At 44.4% G+C, this 20,926-nt stretch overlaps 1 protein-coding gene across 1 annotated transcript in view; it reads left to right on the top strand.

The window, feature by feature from the left end:
• arnt2 (aryl-hydrocarbon receptor nuclear translocator 2) overlaps nucleotides 1-20,926 on the top strand; it is a 44,887-nt gene that overhangs the window by 8,562 nt on the left and 15,399 nt on the right. The window contains exons 3-8 of the mRNA XM_079165877.1: nucleotides 2,411-2,458; nucleotides 5,191-5,404; nucleotides 7,136-7,349; nucleotides 10,513-10,615; nucleotides 15,913-15,978; nucleotides 17,290-17,375. Coding sequence (XP_079022003.1) covers nucleotides 2,411-2,458; nucleotides 5,191-5,404; nucleotides 7,136-7,349; nucleotides 10,513-10,615; nucleotides 15,913-15,978; nucleotides 17,290-17,375 — 731 coding nt within the window. The remainder of the gene's footprint in view (nucleotides 1-2,410; nucleotides 2,459-5,190; nucleotides 5,405-7,135; nucleotides 7,350-10,512; nucleotides 10,616-15,912; nucleotides 15,979-17,289; nucleotides 17,376-20,926) is intronic.

Below are 20,926 nucleotides of genomic sequence, written 5' to 3'. Positions count from 1 at the left end.
TCGTACTAGGAGACACAAACAGCCCCTTAAGAAGAAGAGGAAACAGTAAAATGATATTAAATATGAACTAACCCCTTTACACAGCTGACACCCAGTGGATATGGGTGTTTCAGGTGTACTGTTGGTGTATTCAGTGTCCTGGTGCATAGCGACTGCCCCCTACTGGTAGAAACACGCTATGGCAGTTACATTTTGCCATTGGCTGATCTGGAGTCAGCTTTCTTCCCTAACCACTAACCAGAGTAGCTCTTCCACTTTCAAAATAATACTTCACAGTTGAGGCTGATCAGTTGGGTCACTGGATGTTGCGTTGTTCTCTGCCTCCCCAGCACCAGCAAACCTCTCACCACCTTTACTCTGGACTCTGGTGATTACTGTAGCGTCACACGTTTCATGTAGTCTTGATTTGGGTGTTTACTGCGCTCAACTTTCATAAAAAAAACAACATTTCTCAACAAAAACAACATTTCACAATTTGCCTGCAAATCAAACCTTTCTCCAAGTCGCCCTAAGAAGTCCTGATGTGCACTAGAAAAACCTTTTTGTTCATTTGCACCAACTGTTCTCTTTCATGATAATGACCCAACCTGAGCTGATGTTATGTGAACATACAACGATCTTGTTGCAGCTCTACTCTCGACTTTTCTTTCTGCCACCATGCGTCTGTAGTGAGATACGTCTGTGGGATGTTAAGGGATCATCTGCTCATCAATGCCAGTGGCAATGCAATGTGTTTCTGTCAACAGGAAAAGAAAGGGCAAAGCACAGCAACCGCTTCTTAAAGTGTTTCCCTTTGGACGCAGAGTTTCTCAGGAAAACAACCTCAAACTCCGTAGAGAATGGAACCTCATTTGACATGTGAATGGCATTTTCTGGTTCTGCATTAGTGTGGAAGAAGCAGCGTACGGGGCCCTGCACATGAGTTCAGTACCTTGTAAATCTAATCCCCAGGGGCCAAAGCAATGCATTTAACCCATGCACAGGCATCAGGCCTACATAAACATGAATAAATAATACAGCGCTGGATCCAGGCAATACGCCAAATAAACATGGCACAGGGAGACAGCAGGGACTCCTCTTGTCTCTGTCATCACTGCTTTATTTATGAAGCTGTGTGTGTGTGTGTGTGTGTGTGTGTGTGGGGGGGGGGGGGGATGAGCCAGGTTGTAGTTAAGTAAGAGGATCCCAAGACAACAACAGACAAAATAATCCTCTCCATTCCCCCTCATAGAGAAACTGCTGCTAGCATGGTGCATCAATCAAGCCATCAGGTAGATCATGCATACAAACTGAGCAGAGACCGGTGTGTGTGTGTGTGTGTGCGCGTGTGCGTGTAACCACGGGAGTGTACTACAAAGCAAAACTAGTGGGTTAGCAGTAGGATAAGCCTAAAGTCAGAGTTTTCAGTGTCACTAAGGGGGCTCTGCTTTAACCCGGCTCCACATCTAACTTGTGCTGGAGCCGTTGATGTCTTCCATACAAAGCGTCTTTCATAGCTTTTAGTGCATGTGAGTGCATGTGAGTGCATGTGAGCGTGTCCCACTGGTTAGCTCACTGCCACCGCTCTGCACCGCTCTCCTACAGCGTTACAGCGTCCCACCCTCAGGGACACACTTACAGCTCTGTCAACACTGTTGCCTCTGTTTGCACAGTTAGCACCATTAGCTATGAGCCGCCGGCTCGTCATCGACACGTTATTAAGAGCCGTTAAAAGGTAACAGAAAGGCCCCCGATCTCGGATCTGGGCACCTTTTAAAGACGAAGGGAGCCCGGATGCCTCAAACTCAAACTGTGTCGACAACGGCTGAACCTGAATCAGTTTTCCTGCAGTAGAGGATGAAATACTTGTTTCGGTTCAGGAGTAGTTTTACAATTAGCACTTGAGCCGAGAGATGGAAATCCCATCACCCCTTTGTGGTTCCATTACGGTCAGGTGGTGTTACACTGAGACACATCTGTTAATAACCTTCTTCTAGGCATTTACCTCAAAATGCTGCAGAACCAAATGATGCCGCCATTCCGGTCTTATCAGACTTCAGTACAGCTCCTGAGTTGTTTTCTCAGCTTTTTAACCATCATGACACCTCATGCTAACTCTAGTCCCAGATGACTGATTCAAGCTGTGTCACAGTGACTAGATCGCAGTGGAAGGGCAACGAGGCTGGTGGTGTTGAGATGAGAGCGTTGGCTCTGTAATGCTGAGTCATCAACTGTTGGCCTGATGCACACGTTGTTCTATTGGTTCGATCATCAGCAGACACAACGGAACCAAATGAGGAAGAACTCGTCTCCAGCTGTGGATGTACACACACTGTACTAGAAGGCACAGGGCTGCAGTCACTAGAGAGCGCTGTCAGCTGGCAAGTCTTAACAGAAGCAGTCACTATGTTTCCTGTGCTTGTTTCTCTAGAATGGACTTTGATGACGAAGACGGAGAGGGGCCGAGCAAATTTTCAAGGTGAGCACGTAGAAAGCAGGAAGCAGCACCAGCCCTGTCTGAATGTTTGAGAACGAGTTCACAGAGGAAACACACTTCCTGTTTCAGGGTATCTGCAGGTGTGGTAGATTAAAGCTGACACGAACATATTAAAGGAGCACAGCGCAGACACCCTCTGTTTGTACCACGATCAGCTTCCATTCAACATGCTGTGCTCTGTTCTGTCTTTTCTTTTAAAGAGGGACTCGAGTGTTCCTCTCTCACTGCGTCTCAACCGACCTCACGTTTCATTTATTTTCCTTTTCTCTCTTCTCATGTTGTGTAGAGTGTAGGTCTGTAGGATGTGCATGACAGTAAGTGCTTTATTTCTGAGCTGACAACACAGCAGTGGATTTATCTCTGCTAAGTTGAGTGGTGACAGTGAGGAGGAGGAGCTGCTCTCGGCTGAACACAGGAGGAACTGCACTCTTGATAATGGACAGTAGCGTTACATGTATGATTTATTGGGCTCCATATAGTCCCTGTGAAGGGACTATCCTCTACATGCACTGTGTGCACATATGTTAGAGGAAATGATGAGCTGATTCTCTCAGCCAGGAGCTTATGTTCACTCTGCTTCTCAGTGTGTGACTCACAGCGATGCACAGCTGCACAGAGACCAGAAGGTCTTTGGGCTGCTTGGGTCTTTATTAGGCTAAAGAATGAAGACAGCTGAGACGGGACAAGTGTGAAACTTGATTTCTGATTAAATCCACACAGAAAGATTTGACAGTGAGGCATTCAGCTGCTTCTGAGACTCAAACTGCGACTGCTATTCTTTTGCTTCTATAGTCTTGTAGGGCAGCAACTATCAGACAGGTTTAACCAGTTCATGTCCATTACCCTACTATAATTATAATAATTATATATAATCATAATATTTCTTTGTTCCATGTTGCTGCCTTACTTTTAGATTCAATCAGTTTGTGCACTATTTCAGTGTGTAAGTAGGACATGACTTATGTCGTGAAGTCCAGTAAGTGTAAATGTCCGAACCAGTGACAGCAGGATGTTCTTCCATCAGTCTTTGAACCATCTACTCTCATGCGTTAACATGTGACAATCACTGCATGTGAGGAATATAGACAGAGAAGCTGTTTACCTGTGTGTGTGTGTACGTTGTGTTACATGCTGTGTCCTCTCTTCTCTGTAGGTATGATGATGATGATGATGATGATGATGAGATTACTGGTGGGGATAAGGAGAGATTCGCCAGGTAGGCCTAGCTAGCTGTGGCCACAGAGGATGTTCCCTTGACTCAGGGCTCAACGGACTGCACAGCCGGCACACTACACACCTGTTCTGACCGAAGAGGGAAATACTGACAACTGGTGCCAAAATGATGATATTGGGTCAATATTGGTATATTAGAAACCATTTTATTTGTCGGTATGTTGACTATCACAAGCGTTCCAGTGTGGTGGGGCAGTACTCCTCTCAACAGTCTGTGCATATGTCAGTAGAGCTGGCAGATAGGAACACTCAGCGGTTCTTTGCTTGATACTGACGATATAATATACCACAGAAAGGAAGCTCCTTCTCCGTCTTGTGGGAACGGCCCACTTTTCAAACTGGGCACAGCAGAGTCGGTTTGTTTCAGATGTCTCATAGACAGGAGAGCTGAGCACCGCTGGAAACAAAGACGTCCGGCGTGTGGATGCATTGACTACTTAAAGGGGACACATCCTTGTTTTTTTTTGTGGGCTGTCTAGACAGAAAACATGTGATTCAATAAGCCAATCAGATCGGGCTCCCCTTCCTATGTCACATGCAGGTTCGTTAGAATATACTGCCAACAGTTTGGGAACTACTTTTTGCAAAGATGCAAAGATTTCCTCACAGACTGAGCAGACTGAGCTGTTTTTGGAGGGAGTCTTAAAGAGACAGGCTTTAAAACAGAAGAAGAATACAGGTCTATTCACACAGCCAGTATGAAAAAAACCCCAAAATACAACAGAATCTGAAAGTGAGCATGAGGAGTCCCCTTTAAGCCCTTTTCTGACACAAAGTGGATGAGGCCGTCCTAAAAGAAAGAATAATGATGTTTATCTGCTAAACATCTGTGTCAATAATGACAGGAAATATCATAAACTCAGTTTATCACTTGAAGCATCGCTAACACGCCCACAGTGTCAAACACCAGCAATTAGTCACATCCCCTGAGAGAAACATCGATGCAGTCAAAAGAAAAAGCCCAGAAAACACGCGTGGTCTCAGTGAATAGTGTCAATGTGATATGAATGAGTCTGAAGGGTACTTTGTCTCATACGGAGGTACTAGGGTTTCATCTCACAGCTGTCTGAAGGAAGTTCTCCTCAGTCAAAGTCAGTTTCTCATCAAAGACCTTTCTGGCTGACCTGCGTCAAAGCACTCAGAGCAGACGTGCGTCTTCAAAACGAATAGTGAGCAGTTGGCAAAGCTAGTTTATTCAAACACACAGCATCAATCATTCAACCAAAAGTTGATCCCAACAAATTTATTACAGACTCCAGGCAATATACCATCACTTGTTAGTGTGATTTAGTTGATTTAGTGGTAAAATCCTCCCTCTAGCGTTTCAGTCTATGCTAAAGTCGATGGTAGGTTGAGGGACATTGACGATGTAAAGCCCAGTCAAAGGTCTGGAGAGTAATCATGTTCCCATGCATCAGCAGGGCTGGGTCGTGGTTTCCAGTGCTCTCTCCAAGTGTCAAACTGCATTTTCTCTGTTTTAGAGAGAACCACAGTGAGATTGAGCGACGCCGGCGCAACAAAATGACCCAGTACATCACCGAGCTGTCCGACATGGTCCCTACCTGCAGCGCCCTGGCCCGGAAGCCTGACAAACTGACCATCCTGCGTATGGCTGTCTCCCATATGAAGTCCATGAGGGGCACTGGCAACACGTCCACTGATGGGGCCTATAAGCCCTCCTTCCTCACTGAACAGGTACCGTACTGGCAGACCCAGGACATGTAAAACAAACACATCCTTGCACTGTTTCCTGTTTTATTTCTTGACCACATTGGATCACAGACGTTTTCAATACTTCAAGTTAAAAGCCGCTCCACGTGGAGCATTCTGGGAACGCAAGCTGTCCGACTTTGCTCAAACCTCCCTCACTGTTATTGTTGCTTTCTTTACTGTTATTACCGAATGAGAATTGAGGACAAAAATCTAACTTTAAAGATTTTCCTTTTAATGGAAATAAATCCAGTGATAAATTACAGCGATAGCCGATCAAAATGATTTGCTCATATGCAGGCCTATGAACACATGAATGAAGCCGAAAGCAACATATAAGATAAAAGACCTGCTTTGTCTAGACTGTATCGATCTCCTCCGCTGGACACACACACACACACACACACACACACACACACACACACACACACACACACACACACACACACACACACACACACACACACACAACAGACATCGCTATCCTTCTGAGAAAAACTCTTAATAATTAATGTTGATGCATAATGAATAATGTGGGACTACTTTTCTTTGTTACAAATGCTATTTGGGATTTTTGCATGTATGCATATTTAAAGGATACACAGAAACCCTGCGGCATTGAATACTGGTTCGGGTGTCGATTTTCTACGGCAACGGTCAAATCTTCAAAGCATTAAATCTAAATGTTCAGCATCACGTATGAACTCTAAACTAAAGAAACTCTTCGCTCTGCGCTTCTCTCCGTCCTCGTGGAGGCGTCTGGTCACAGACCTGCTCACGGTCTCAGCTGGACCACTTCTTTGGCCTCACTCGACCCCCCTCAGCCTACAGTCAGGCTACAGTCTGACTTCTAACCAAGGAAAATCAATGCTGAGTAAAACGCCACAGGCCTCTTCCACTTGTTAGTAACTATAGCTCATTAGTGAACAGCGTGGTGTTAAATCAGTGGTGGAAAAGTGTTTACTGAAAAAACCCGACTTGAGTAACGAAATAATGATAAAATACACGTCGGACACACTCTTTTATTTGATTGGATCGGACTGAACTTATTTTTCAGGTAAAGTTAAAAGAAGTGAACGTTCACCAGTATTCACCGGCCATATAAACAGCAGACAATATGTTCCAGTTTGGGATCACGAAACATCACATTAATATCGCCAATAAGTCAAGATGTACTGTTATTTTATGAGAGGTAAAAAGACATGTTACAGTGTCCCTAAGCTTTGGTCATTCCAGTGTCGATGTCCTATTTGTGGAACACGCTAACTAACGGATAAATGGATTGTTTTGTGACGTTTTCTGTCGCTGTGTACGGTGTTTCTTTAGTCAGTGGTTAAGCATCCGTGCAGAGGAGCACAAAGCTCAACCCTCCCTCCGCTTGGGACTGTGGAGGTGGAGGTGGAGGTGGAATAGACAGTGGCTTGTGTCTCTACTCAGTAATGATCATCGGGCACCACGAGATATTTAAACTTGCACACTCACAAGGAAAGATTCAAAGTGCAACCTGATTGCATGCATGTAAAGCAGCACACAGCTGATTATTATTTGAACTCTGCCTCTTAATTTGAGTTGATGTAAAACCGATCTCAGTTCCCTCCTTCCTGCAGTCCAGATCCTTGACACCACTCCAGTGTTTCCATCAGTGCACATGTCTCTGGACCTATCTGCTCGTGTGTTTATGTCTGTGAGCTCATGCAGCGTTCTTGCTCCCTGTAGGAACTGAAGCATCTGATCCTGGAGGCGGCGGACGGCTTCCTGTTTGTCGTCGCCGCGGAGACGGGCCGGGTGATATACGTGTCGGACTCGGTGGCGCCGGTGCTGAACCATCCCCAGGCAGAGTGGTTTGGCAGCACTCTGTATGAACAGGTCCACCCCGACGACGTGGACAAGCTGAGGGAACAGCTCAGTACTTCAGAAAACTCCATGACAGGTAGAGGAAGTACTCTCACTACAAATACAACTGCTGCTGTGAGTGAATGGTTTGCAAAGCCCCCATCCCCCTGAAACCAGCTTCTTCATGTTGGTAGTCACACCTGGGCTTTTCCTGCAATGACGTACCAACATGTCCTGCTGTAGAAAGAGCTCCATCGCTGTCACAGCTATGACTTCAGACTGCAAATTCACAGTCAGGGGAGACGGCAGAGAAGCCGTATGTCTTAACGAGGGTCAGTACTGTGATGCCGCTGAAAACCAAAAACAGGAAAGAGGCTGTTCTGCAGCAGTCCTGAACAAACCCCAGAAGACCCCAAAACATCAGTAGTGGAATTCATGACCACACAGCTCAGACTACCGGCAACAGACAGTCAACATCTGGCCCATCGCAGCGATATTTGAGCGAAAAACAAAACAAAAGTACAGAGTTCAACGACAAGGAGACAGCGGAACGGACCGGGCTCAACGATCAGTGTCCTAGAAACTATTACCAATCCCAAAAATAGCTGATGAAGAAAAAACGACGCAAAAGTGGGCAGCTTGTACACGGGTGGGCAGAGAAACAGGAGCGGCAGTATTAGGAGGAACAATAGTTTCATCAACCTCATGTGGAACTAAAAACACACCAGAGGAAACCCAGAATGAATACAGACGACATATACTGTCAATTTCTACTAAATGAAATTATGAGTAAGAAAACTCAAGTCCTGAGAAATGATATCTTCCAAAGTGTTAATGTCTATTTATATTCATCAGAAAGGACCCAACATGGACTCATTTCTCAGCAGCAGCCTCGTGCCACGGCTTAGTGCCGTAGGAACCGTCCTACTAACGCAGGAGTCGTCGTGTGCCTCGCACGGTCTGTTCTTAGCTTGTCATGGCCGTGTCCTATCCTAGTTTACACTTCCTGTCTCACCTCAAGACATTTCTACCAACGGTAGACACTCATACAGTAACACACGCTCACTGTTCATTATAACATCCCAGAATGCTCTTCTATGTCCCACATGCTCATGGTGCTCACCAGAGGGCAGCATTGTCTGTTGCATCTCTTCCTCTGCCGCGGTCCTCTGCAGGCTCCACAGCATCTCAGTGTGTCCCGTCAGTCCGTCCAGACGACCCCGGAGTAATCCACATAACACACTAATCTCCATGTAGAGCTGTGACCGAAGGAAATGCACACACGAGCATGCGCACATACTCCAGCACATACGCAGCCTTTGAAGTCCCGGTCGTTTCTCCCGAGTTTCCTTCAGTGGAACTAAAGCAGTATGTCTCCTCCTTCTGCTGCTGCTCACTGGTTCTACTTTGTTGTGCAGCTCACTGATGTGGAGGACTGAAGAACTTGAATCAGACGGAACACCAGTTGTTGCTGTCTTGTAGTTCTTTGTGGGGAATTATGAATAATGTGATCCATTCACTGGGATCACAGACACAAACATGAGATTCTCAGCAAGCGAGGGAATACGTGTTCTACCCAAACTGTTGAACTGCTGTTGAGAACAATGGAACTTCTCTGGTTGGAGAGAAAGCCTTTCAGAAGGTGTGCTCAGAGAAGAACCTCCACCCACGTGGGACTGGCTGCCTTTAGGACGTCTGCGTGGTGGGATGGAGTGATATTTACATCTTTCTGACATTCCAAACGCATAAACATCTCAGAATCAGAATCAGCTTTATTGGCCATGTATGCATTTAACTCCGGTTACACGTTACTCTCATCGTACACACACACACACACACACATGAAATACACACAATAAACAAGAGAAATATAAGAACAACAAGGACATTAAAGACAACAAAGTAGAACAGAGAAACTAAGCATAAACATTTAATGTTTAATTGCTATGTTCAATATAAATATATATCTTAAGAACATGGATTTGTGATATTAGAGCAGAAGGTGATAATAGTGCAAATGAAGATGCAGTGTGTCTGATGAAGTGTTCATCAGAGTGACGGCTGGTGGAGAGAAGCTGTTCCTGTATCCGGTGGAATAGAACGGTTAAAGCCAAAGCTCGGTATACGTACATATAATACAACGTTCATCCTGAGCTGGACATGAGCACAGTGTTTACTCCCAGCATGCAAAGTCCTGCAGGTGGAAAATAGTTTTGAGTGAGATGTGCTTGTTGCTCTTTGGGCGAGTTGTTGAAGATGTCATGTGGTCTAGTCACGTGTTCACCATGCTCATCAGCCTGCTCTCCTTCATCACCTTTCATACATAGAAGATATGAAGGATTCCCCTCTCCATCTGGAGAGCATCAGTCCTGCTCTAACGATGATGGAGACACGTTATAGTTACACGGCCCAGCTGTGGGGTCCTCCCCTTCCTCCTACTCCAAACAAACACTGTAACCGTGCGATCGAGGATCAAGTCTCAGTGAGAAATAGTTTGACTAATTGGATTCACCAGAAGTGGCGGTTATGAAGTGATTTCTGATTATTCTCACGGTGTCACTGTCACCACCTCCGTGCAGGAAGGTGTTCAACACATGGAGGGTCAGTGTGAACTCTGTGTCGGAGCAGGTTTTCCTCTGGCAGCTCCACTCATCAGCTGTCTCTTTGGGCCGCCACAGGAATGTCTCAATGCCAGTAAATAGGGTTGGTTGGAAAGAACTCTCACACAATTGTCAGTCACAGTCTGATAAATCGGGCCTATGAGGGACTTTTGTTATAAGTTCATTAAAACACCACTTCTGACATGATGGATATGATGCAGTGTGAAGGAACACATTCCCCCGAATCTATTCCGAGTGGACGTGTAAAAGAAAATTCTCCGTGTTCATTGTTAGCTAAAAGCACACATATCAGCCAAACAACAGGTGCAACCAAAAGGCGAAGAGACAAACTATTTTAATCTGAAATACGTCGAATGTTCTTCTTTAGTTGTGCTCGTGGTTGATTATTGTGTGTTACCTAGGTGACCACTGCACAGCCTCAGTTTGGCCTCCTGCTGTGTTCGACGGTGTGATTACGTGTCCACAGCTTAGAGCCACAACTACTGAGCTGTGATCAGAGAGTCTCAGCCCAGCAGACACATGCAGGTCCTCTTATAAGAACACAGGTCATAAGGAGTAACCGGCTGTTTGCTGTAACTGTATTTACTGGTCTTCATGCTCATGGTATTTTAATTTGATCTGCTGTTTGTGTGTCCACAGGGCGGATTCTGGACCTGAAGACAGGAACAGTGAAGAAGGAGGGCCAGCAGTCCTCCATGAGGATGTGCATGGGCTCCCGGCGGTCCTTCATCTGCCGCATGAGGTGTGTGTGCGACTGTGTGTTGTTATTTGTGTCAGACTCCATCCAGAACTGGGCTGTCTGCAGTCTTACATCATCTTGTGTTGTTCAATCTCATACAGAATTTCAGTAATGCAACGTTATGAAATGTATCAGTCCAGTCACATAATTGTCCAAGAGTATTACACTAGTTTTTATTTCACAAATATTTCACAAGTCCTGTTGGTTTAATTTGGCTTGGTACGTTTTACAATTCCTTAAACCGCATGTAATCTTGGTGCTGCATGCAGAACTTGCGTATACTCTTGAGATGTGTGTGTGTGTGTGTGTGTGTGTGTGTGTGTGTGTGTGTGTGTGTGTGTGTGTGTGTGTGTGTGTGTGTGCGTGTACCTGCCGGGAACATCCTGGAATGTCGGGGGTAGCGTAGCAGTTTGAGGCCCATCCTGTCTCACTGAGCCGTCCCTCTGTGTCCTCCTCCAGAGCTGTCTGTGAGACACTCAACAGTGTGAACATAGCCAATGTAGCTCATGAGAACATGGAGAACATGAGCAAAGACTATGATGAAATATGATATATGAAATATGATTTGCCGATCAGGTCAACGATAGGCAAGACTTGAGCAATCGGATTTGACTTTGTGAATTCCTTTGTTGGGTTTGCCCCGCAGAGGTCACTCTTGTTCCCCACTAGATGTAGATAACGGCTCAGTAAAGTCAACGAGGTGTGTCTAAATGGAAGCATGTTGGAAACAGATGGAGCCTCTGATATAAGCACACGTCTGCTTTCAAACGGTAGATGTGAATCAGTCGTCCTGCAGACAGCAGGGGCTGCTGTAACGTGGCAGCCAGTCAGAGCGACGTCGCTCACAAAGTGGCAGCCTTTAAACCTTAACAAAGACAAGAGTGGCAGTTTTGTTGCTTTCATTCAGAAGTCCTGCTGAGCTGCTTCCAACTAGCCAAACACACACACACACACACACACACACACACACACACACACACACACACACACAATCTATTTTGATTGATTATGGTGTTCAGGCTATTATACCCACAATTAATCATAATGTGAAGGCCTGTTTAGAGCTATCAGAGTGAGTCAGAGACACAGGAGGAAACTAGATGTGAGATACGAACAGAGGTAAAAAGTACATATGTGTGTTCAGGAGTTACTTGATCCAAGTACTCAGAGTACTGATCAAAACAAAGCACTTTAACCATGATAAAGAAGGAGGAGCGATAACTTCATTTGACCACATCAATACCTGAATCATCCACCGCAGCGACCAAATAATTCACAAGCTGTAACGCATACATCATTGTTATTATGGAAATATCAATTATAGCTGCTTTAAGGACTTCTACATGTTGGCTTAACATGGAGCAGAAGTCCTCAAAGCGCTCAGGAAGAACGCTCCAGAACAAAACTACTAGTGGAGCTTGTGGTGAGATTACTGAATAAACGTTCAGTCTTGTACACACACAACAACAACAACAACAACAACAACAACCAATTTCCTAAAATTACAAAAAGAGTTTGTGGGATCTATTCTGATTCTTACATGGATCATAAGTGATGACAGGCCCACCAGCAGGAGGCCACTGGACGAGGTGTTAATGGCTCTAATTTAAGAGGAGCCTGTATTGTGTCGCTGGCTTGTACTTGAATAGAGTTCAAATGTGCTTTGACAACAAAAGCTGTAACAGCAGCTTTTAACTGACAGCTGTGACAATGTGCACACAGCAGCTCCTTAATGCCAAACAGCAATAACGTGTGACTCATTCCTGCTTTTTAAAGCAACAAACACCACGACGTGCCTTTCTATCCTGACTATGACTATCCAGCATGAAGGTTTCTGCTCCCTAGAGGTTGCTGGTAAATGACTGATGTTTCCATGTGTCATAGATAGTTGAACTATCTATATTCTAATAATTATTGCCGTCTGTTGACATCTTTGCGAACCCAGTTTCTTGCTGAATGTTTCTTGTTGCGTGTGCTCTATGATGTCAGGGTCTCACAGTTTGGCCCATTACTCATTGGCTACAAACGACATCAAAGCAGCTTTGACTGCCCCGCGGGCTCGTACGAACTCATGTTAGTTTAACCAAATAACACACCTTTCCAGTTTAGTTGCTGACGTGCTGGCTGTGGCCTTGTTTTGTCTGGATCCATCACAAAGGCCTGCCGGTCGCACGAGAGCCTCAGCGTGGCACGCTGTTGGGAGTTGTTGTTGGATTGGCATGTTCTTCTGTTCTGTTGCTATTCTAGGCTCTGCATAATTCAAACAACATGCTGCTGGGACGCCGGGAGAAACTGCAAAACCAGACAGTGAAACGCAACCAACTCAGTGACACGTACATAAACACGGCTGAGGAACACTGCACATTTCAGGGAAGCCATTATGAGATCCAGGCCGGCGTATGTAATGTTCAGCCACGAGAAAAAAGCACCCTGCGACTGTACAAAGGAAGTTCAGCTGGAGCAATGGCTGCCTCCACTGTTGGACTCCACACACTGAGTAGGGATACCATGTAGTCAGTGCTACAAGAAGGACACATACTGCCCTGACCAGACACTGGCAGAGTGCAGTCACGAGGGACGCGATATAGTACATATAACACATATAACGGTATTGAGATGCATCGATCGCGTTCTTGTTGTTGTTGTTTTGTTATAGCAGCTGATTCAATCGGCTCCTGACTGTTATTTTTCATCACTGTCCTGAAAATCATTTCAACTGTCAAGCGTCAACAGTCTTTTTACTTTGTTGAAGTCATCTTTAGTGGTTATTTGCATAAAAACAGCTCAATTCAAAAGATTAAGATGTAAAAGATTGTTTCTTTATTGACTAAAACAAATCTTGTCATTAGTGTTCATGATGTATTCTAAGCTGCTTAGAGCTAGTTCATAATTCATCTCTGATATATTTTAGATGACTGTGAAACATCTTCAAACAACTGGATTTATTCAGTTAATGAAGATAACGTTGAACACATCATCATGTTCGCTACACCACTCGCCACCACTGCTGTACAGACAATATAAACATGATTACAATTAGGAGCTGGTGATATTAGTCCATTAAAGCTACATATTTGCTGGTTCCAGTCTCAAATATGAGGATCTGAAAAGTGTCCTTTGTCACATATAGCCAGGGTTCAGTTTTTGTTCTATCTGCCAAAGTCTGGTAAAAAAACTGCATAAGATTCAGTATCATCAACGATAACATGCAGGTCCTATTTGTGGAGCTCATGTGTAGCCTTGTCTGTTTTTTGCTTGATCTACTGCAGCACTGTGCTGCCACACACTTGGCGCCTCTCTTTGTGGTTAGGGTGAAATTGTCCTCTGTCCAACTGGTAGCCAGATAAAGTGAACATACTGCTTATGATAGTAAACTGAATATCTTTGGGATTTGAACTCATGTTTTGTTAAAACAAGCAATTTCATTGAGCCACATTGGGTTAAATCCTTGATGAGCGTTCTTGATAATAATGTAGCTCCAGCCCTGATGAAGTTCATCTGAGTTCCAGCTGTTGGGGTCAAATTCATACCTTGAGTCGCTGCCATTTAAAGTTGCTAAGTTCCTCCATACTGCTCTCAACATGGCGACGGCTGAGCTAGCGGCTTGCAGCTAACAGTGCTAATCGGACGGTGGGTGCTACTCTTCCACGATGATGCCGTGAGAGCGAACCAGTGGGACACGCTCACATGCACTAACATGCACTAAAAGGCACAGAGAAGCTCTGATAAGACCACACACAGAAGGAGACTTCATGCTCTGCTCAGGTAGACATTACACCTCCTATATCTACACATGGCAATAGTTACTGGATGGTGTATTAACGTTTTAAATAGCATATATAGAACCTTTAAACTTGCTTTAACTTGAATCGGACCATTCTGAGTAAACAAAGTGCAGCTGTTGTGTGGTGACTTCCCCCTCACATCCCCACCTGACTGACTGACTGAGCTGCTTCCTTCCACTTTACAAACTTGTAAAAGAAGGTTCTGTATATTTAAGACTTGCCGCCACGCTGCTCGGATTCAGTATTGTGAATGCTGTTTCTTTTGGAAGGTTTGATGGAGGTCACACTTGATTCAAGTTTATTAGCATGTGTTAGTATTGGAATAGAAACTACATGATAACATTTTATCCAGACAAGTTTTTTTAACCCGTCCGACGACAACAAAACTCAAACGGTTCATGCATGTCAAATAGCTCACCATTGTTTTGACAGCACATATATGTTGGATATCCCAATGCCACTATCTAACCTATGCAATACAAATTGCTCTTTATGTTCCAGTTCAGGATATCACAAGACTTTTCTTTGGAATAATACTACTACCTTACTCTTTAAAGGGACAGTGCCCAGGATGTAGGGACATCTAGTGGTGAGATTGCAGATTGCAACCAACTCAATCTCCCTCAGCTCACTCTTCCCTTCCGGAGACTGCCGTAACGCTAGTAACCATAACACCGCCGACTTTAGGAGCAACGGAGTCAGGCGGTGGCTAGCGGTGCCACAGGCTCGCACTCGGTGACTCACTGGTTTCTCAAGCGTGTTTGAGATCTACGGTGGCCTCCTAATATACCAACATGAGAGGCTCTCTAGAACCAGAGATTGGCTTGTCCGTTCTGGGCTGCTGAATAGACTTGGATGACTCCTTGAAGAGGACCCGCTCCCTATGAAGATATAAAGGGCTCAGTCTAAGTTAACGAAAACACAGTGGGGTGTAGTTTCAGGTGATTTTACTCTAATAAAAACATAGTTATGAATACTATATTCTACTCCTGTCAATACATCCCCCTATATGCTACACACTGACCCTTTAAGGTGCTCTCAATTTGACTGATTACTTGTGTTAGGGTTGGAACATTGAACATTGAACATGGCGTTTCACTTCTGTTGAGAAAAAGAAGATTAAAAAATGAATCCTTTCAACAATATAAAGACCTTTTTTTGGTACTTACACCATTCTTATGGTTTTAATGTATGAATGATTTGAATTGGATTCCCCTCAGCTATAAAACTAGACCATGAAGTAAGGGACCATTGTTCTTTCTCGGTGGTGTTTTAACGTGGGTCGATGTCTTCTACGTTGCAGTGTGTGCCACAGGATTCAGTGGGAAATGTACTGATTGTATAATAGCACTGGAATAGAGACCAACGTCACTCTTTGAAGAACTAACTGTTCCGTGAAGTACCAACATGTTATTCGTCCATAAAGAGAGGACTGTGATTAGCAGCCACTAACTGGCATCATGTACCACTGGAATGTAATGTATGCCTTTGTCTTTGTTTCTTACTTGTGTGCAGGTGCGGTACTGCTCCTCTGGATCACATCTCCCTAAACCGCCTGTCTAACATGAGGAAGAGATACAGGTACAGGAACTTCCTCTCTAATCCACTGTAATTACTTTCTGCCGGGCTCTTCCCTCTCTGGAGGACACGCTCCCGTCAGTTTTCCAAATACTCTTCCAGTGTGACTGGGAGTTGACAGTCATCAGATGAAATCATGTGTGATTGTAAAGATTCAGATAGTCTCCGGGTTTAACTGTCCAGCTGCTAAGATCCGGATGAGCCGAAAGCCGCGGATGAAGAGGTTGACATCATCTGGGTCACCTTCAGTTATTACCCACGCTCACAGACGGACTGAATATAAGACGTGGACCAAGTCACAATGTTTTGAAGGCTCGAGTTTGGCATTTTAGCCGTCGCCATCTTGTCTTTTTGCTGCCAGAAGTGACACTAGAGGGTGGAGCTAAGAACTAAACGCTGAGTAGGATGTTTTGAGGACCACAGTGTTACAACTGACTCTCGTGAAGTGAAAACACTCTATGAAAGAGTTAAAGTTGAAAAAACGAAAATACAGACAACGCAGTGGTAGACCTGTCAATCACAAGGTAGCCCCGCCCCCCTAAAGCACACCCTGCTTCATGGTCTGTTTGACTCTAAACGGGACCCTTGATGCCCCCTGATGGCCATTAGAAAGAATGCAGGTTCAAAGCACTTCAGCATTGGCGTCACTTTCCAGAACAGGAGGCCTAGCTCACAGCAATTAAGCTTTACAATCAGCTTTTTAAGAGTCGTGTGCAGCCTGAACTGGTCTCTCTACAAGTCTTTTGGTAAATAAAATGTTAATCTGCCTGTTTTCAGGTATGGTTGAAAATGTAATCATAGCATTGAGCTAAGAAGATGCTAGCGCTAAGACTCAATCAATAAGGCAGTGCTCTTTGTAGGAAAGATGATCCATATCAATAGAACAAAACCAGGGCTAGTGCACCAATAATGGAGCCGGTTATATAACATCTCTTTTGTGACACTACCATTTGTATTTAATGATAATCAACTCTGTCATAATATCATATTGTATCATTTGTTATTTAGATATAAATGTGTATAGATGCAGCATTAACTATGTGCGTCCATAATATATAGAGAGATATATATATGCAGTGTTTGTTTACTAAAGCCAATACTTAAAGCAGTCTGATTATTACACGTCTGAGAGAGCCTGTGTTGTTGTGGAGTCCTTCCACAGCTGTGTCTGAGTACCTAACATGATGCTATGTCTGTGTGTGTGTGTGTGTGTGTGTGTGTGTGTGTGTGTGTGTGTGTGTGTGTGTGTGTGTGTGTGTGTGTGTGTGTGTGTGTGTGTGTGTGTGTGTGTGTGTGTGTGTGTGTGATGGACAGGAATGGCCTTGGACCCTCAAAAGAAGGAGAGGCTCAGTACTCCGTGGTGCATTGCACTGGCTACATCAAAGCCTGGCCCCCTGCAGGTAAACAAACACACACACACACACATACACTTCCTTGAACTGGATGCTCTGGTCTCTATCCCTGCTTAACCCAAACTTCACCTCACTGCATGAGTCCCTGCTCAGAGCGTAGCCTGGTCTAACCTGAAGCAGCTGTGCACAGCTCTGGATCGGGACTTGGATTCAACCACAGTTCCATAACAGCCTGTGTGGTTCTTGTACGCCGTCCAGTGGAGCCGCAGCATTCAGAGCAAGCTTTGTTGAAAGTCTGTTTTGACGAGAGACTCTGCTCCATCCCGTGAGCCTGTGCTCACATATATTGCAAAGCAAACATTTCATATCTTTGTCTGTGGTATTTGACTGCTGGAGTGTTTTTGCAGTATCTTTTGTGGCTGACCAAATTCTCTGCTGACAGTACAGGTGTTTGCTGTAACAACATGTGAGCCAGGTGTTCCTCTGGCTCTCCTTTCTGCTCCAGTCTCTTTACACTCAGGAAATGGAGTCATACAACTCAGCATATCTGCAGCTTGAGTTTTTTTGCATTGATGCCGCCTCTAAATATCACCTTAGGGCAGCATTCCTCACATTTGTTACGGAGCTAAACTGGAGTGGATTTTGCTGCTCTTCTCAGCTCACATATTGTGGTCCAGTCCACACCGTGAAGTTAGGTCGTAAGACACCCGGTCAAAGATCTATCTCTGGAGTACCAAACACCTGTAGGTTTGAAAACGTGGCGTAAAAGGTTTGCACAGCTGCTGCGGTCAGGCAGAATACACATCTGTTACAGTACATTCCAACAAGAACTGTTCTGTATCGTATGCTACACACGTAACACCTGCAAACAGAATGCCATACATGTTGGTGAAGCAGCAGTGAAGGGGTTACATGTGTCCAACTTGGTAGGGGGGCGCCATCGAGCCTTTGGGCTGACAGTCCCAGTCAGGTGAGGGAGGTCAGAGAATATTTATTTGACAATAAGAAGAAATAGAACGACGCAGAAAAGTGTAGAAATACCTTCTGTACTTGTTCAAAATGTCAACTGAAGCCATCCTGCAGGCTTTGTCCCAAATCTGTTCTCGAGGTTTAGAAGACCAGATTTAGAAAATCATTTTAAAGAGTATTTTATTTAACTTTGCCTCACAGCGTTTATCAGTATAACTGTAACATCCGGTGCATCGTCAGCACACCAGGCCTCAGATGCACTCTCTGACTGCACTGTGTGGTGTTTACAGAGACAGGGATTGGAATGCACCCCCTTTGGTCTCAAAGCAGGTATGTAGACGGCTGAAGTGTTAAAGTAGATGATGGAACGGAACAACATCAAGTAACACGCGACTAAATGGCCTCTCAGGACTTCCTGGAGACACTGGAGTATTTCTCAGGTATAACACACACCATGTGTGTCTTGAAATCATTGACACATGGTTTACTTACTTGCACTAAAAATACTCCTTGGAATGTTCTGGGCACAATACTTCTTGCAAGCAGTCATCAGGCGAGACACGCGCACTCATAAATTGCAGATGGATAACAGATAGGGTGCACATTGAGGACCTCAACAGATGCTGCTGACTGATCTGTTAGAGGAGAGGAATGTAGCCACGAGTGAGGACAGAATCATGGTTCTGTTTTTATGTGGAGAGGAGCTGATGGAGGCTCATCCCTCTCAACTGTGTGGTAACGTGTTATTGTTAACTGGAAGGAATTTTCTGTCTGCTCTGTGATTGCTGCATATTAAACAGCATGCCGGCCAATCTGGATGTGATTACAGACCTTTTTATATGTTTTTGTAGACCTTAGGATGGGCTGTGGATGTGGTATATCTGGGTTGATCCAGAAAAGGATTAGAAAGTGGGTTTTCTAAGCTCATTGTAAAATGAGTATGTTCAATGGATTTTCAGCCCAGAACCCGAAAAGCGTTTGTTATGATAATCTGACCCAATATTTATATGAAACTAAATGCTGATTAAATATGTATCTGACACATTGAAATAACAGCTGTAGCTATTAAATCCTACTGAAGGTTCTGATTCCAATCTATAGAATCAATAACTACTGGGGTTGAGAGATGACGTGGAACTAGAGAAACACTCTGATTGTACAGTGGTGTTACAGAGCGCAACTTATTCACTCACAGACAATCTTTGGCGTGTTTGTTAGTTTGTGATGAGTTTGATTTTGGCCCGTCGTCAAGTTACCCCACAGAATTAACGTTAATAAGCAACAGCTGACACAACCTGTCGCCAGCCAACGTTTGTGAGACGGTTAAAGGGACTAAACCGTTGAGTTCAGTTTGTGTCACATCTACACGTTTCAGCTGTAACAGTCCTGCACTCTCCAACACCTCACAGAAGACGACTCGTTACCTTCTGTCCACACTAAATAGACCGTCCATCACATCAGAGAGGACACCCAATTAGAGGAAACAGAGCCAAACATGTAGAGCAATTAGAGACATTTATAAGAGCTGACGGCAAGACCCAGGGCCGTTACCATGGAGTCAACATTGGGGGGGACCAAATCTGTAGGGGGGGGCAACAGATGCATTCTGAACAGCACATCAACATGTCATGTTGCTAATTATGTAAAGGACCATTTGAAGTTGGATTTGTGGGGTCAGACAAAGAAACATCTATGATTTCTGTTTCTGGAATCTGTTTTTACATCAGATTTTAAAACAATATTTTACAATGCCAGTTTAATGCCGTCAGCGACAGCGGTGGCCAGAGGCTGTACGTACCCACATCTGTCCCATTCTCATGAACGTGATATCTCTGGAACACCTGGAGGCAATTTCTGGACTCAAGGACGAACCGATCAGGTTTTGGTGGTCAGAGGTCAAAGGTCACTGTGACCTCACAAAACATGTTTGTGGCCATTACTCCAGAATGTATATGGTATTCAGATAATTTCACACAAATGTCTAATAGGATAAAATGATAAAGTGATGACGCGTTGGACAGACATGGATGTAAACTGTTACTTGAGTGGTTAGTGGAGGAAAACAACAGTAATTCTAGTTTTTACTTACTAATAGTGATCCTTTCTCATATGATTATGTGCTTTAATGTGTACCTAAGGCGAGGCCAGCAGCCGCCCTCACTCACCCTCACGAGTAGAAAATGCAACATGATCGTGATTTTTGATAAGAAAACGTGAGCGTTGTCAGTCAGTGGCAGGATAGCTGGAGTGAAAACGGCTACTGGGACTGAAACTTATATGACTTCATATTTAATTGAACACAAAACAAAGTTATTATGGTAGATGTGCCATCCAAATGGAATTGATGTGTCTGTTTGTGTCTTTGACTGCCTTGCCCTTCTCTTTTAGTAAATTATTTGTAGACAGAGTGGAACAAGTTTGAATATTTGTTTTAATGAAATGTGTCAGTGTATTGTGGAAACTATCGTTCAGTTGAGAGGCTTAATGGTAAAAACATGACTTATAAATCATTGTAGAGGAGCAGTGGCGCTTTGTCAGCCGGCAGATTACCTCTCACTGCTGCAAAGTTCAAGTAGCAAATGGAAAATTAAGTTCTTCGACTCGACTGAGAAATGTCTGTTTTGCTTTGT

Source organism: Pholis gunnellus (assembly GCF_910591455.1).
Source record: "Pholis gunnellus genome assembly, chromosome: 1".
Classification (NCBI taxonomy): Eukaryota; Metazoa; Chordata; class Actinopteri; order Perciformes; family Pholidae; genus Pholis; species Pholis gunnellus.
This window is presented reverse-complemented; position numbering and strand designations above follow the sequence as displayed.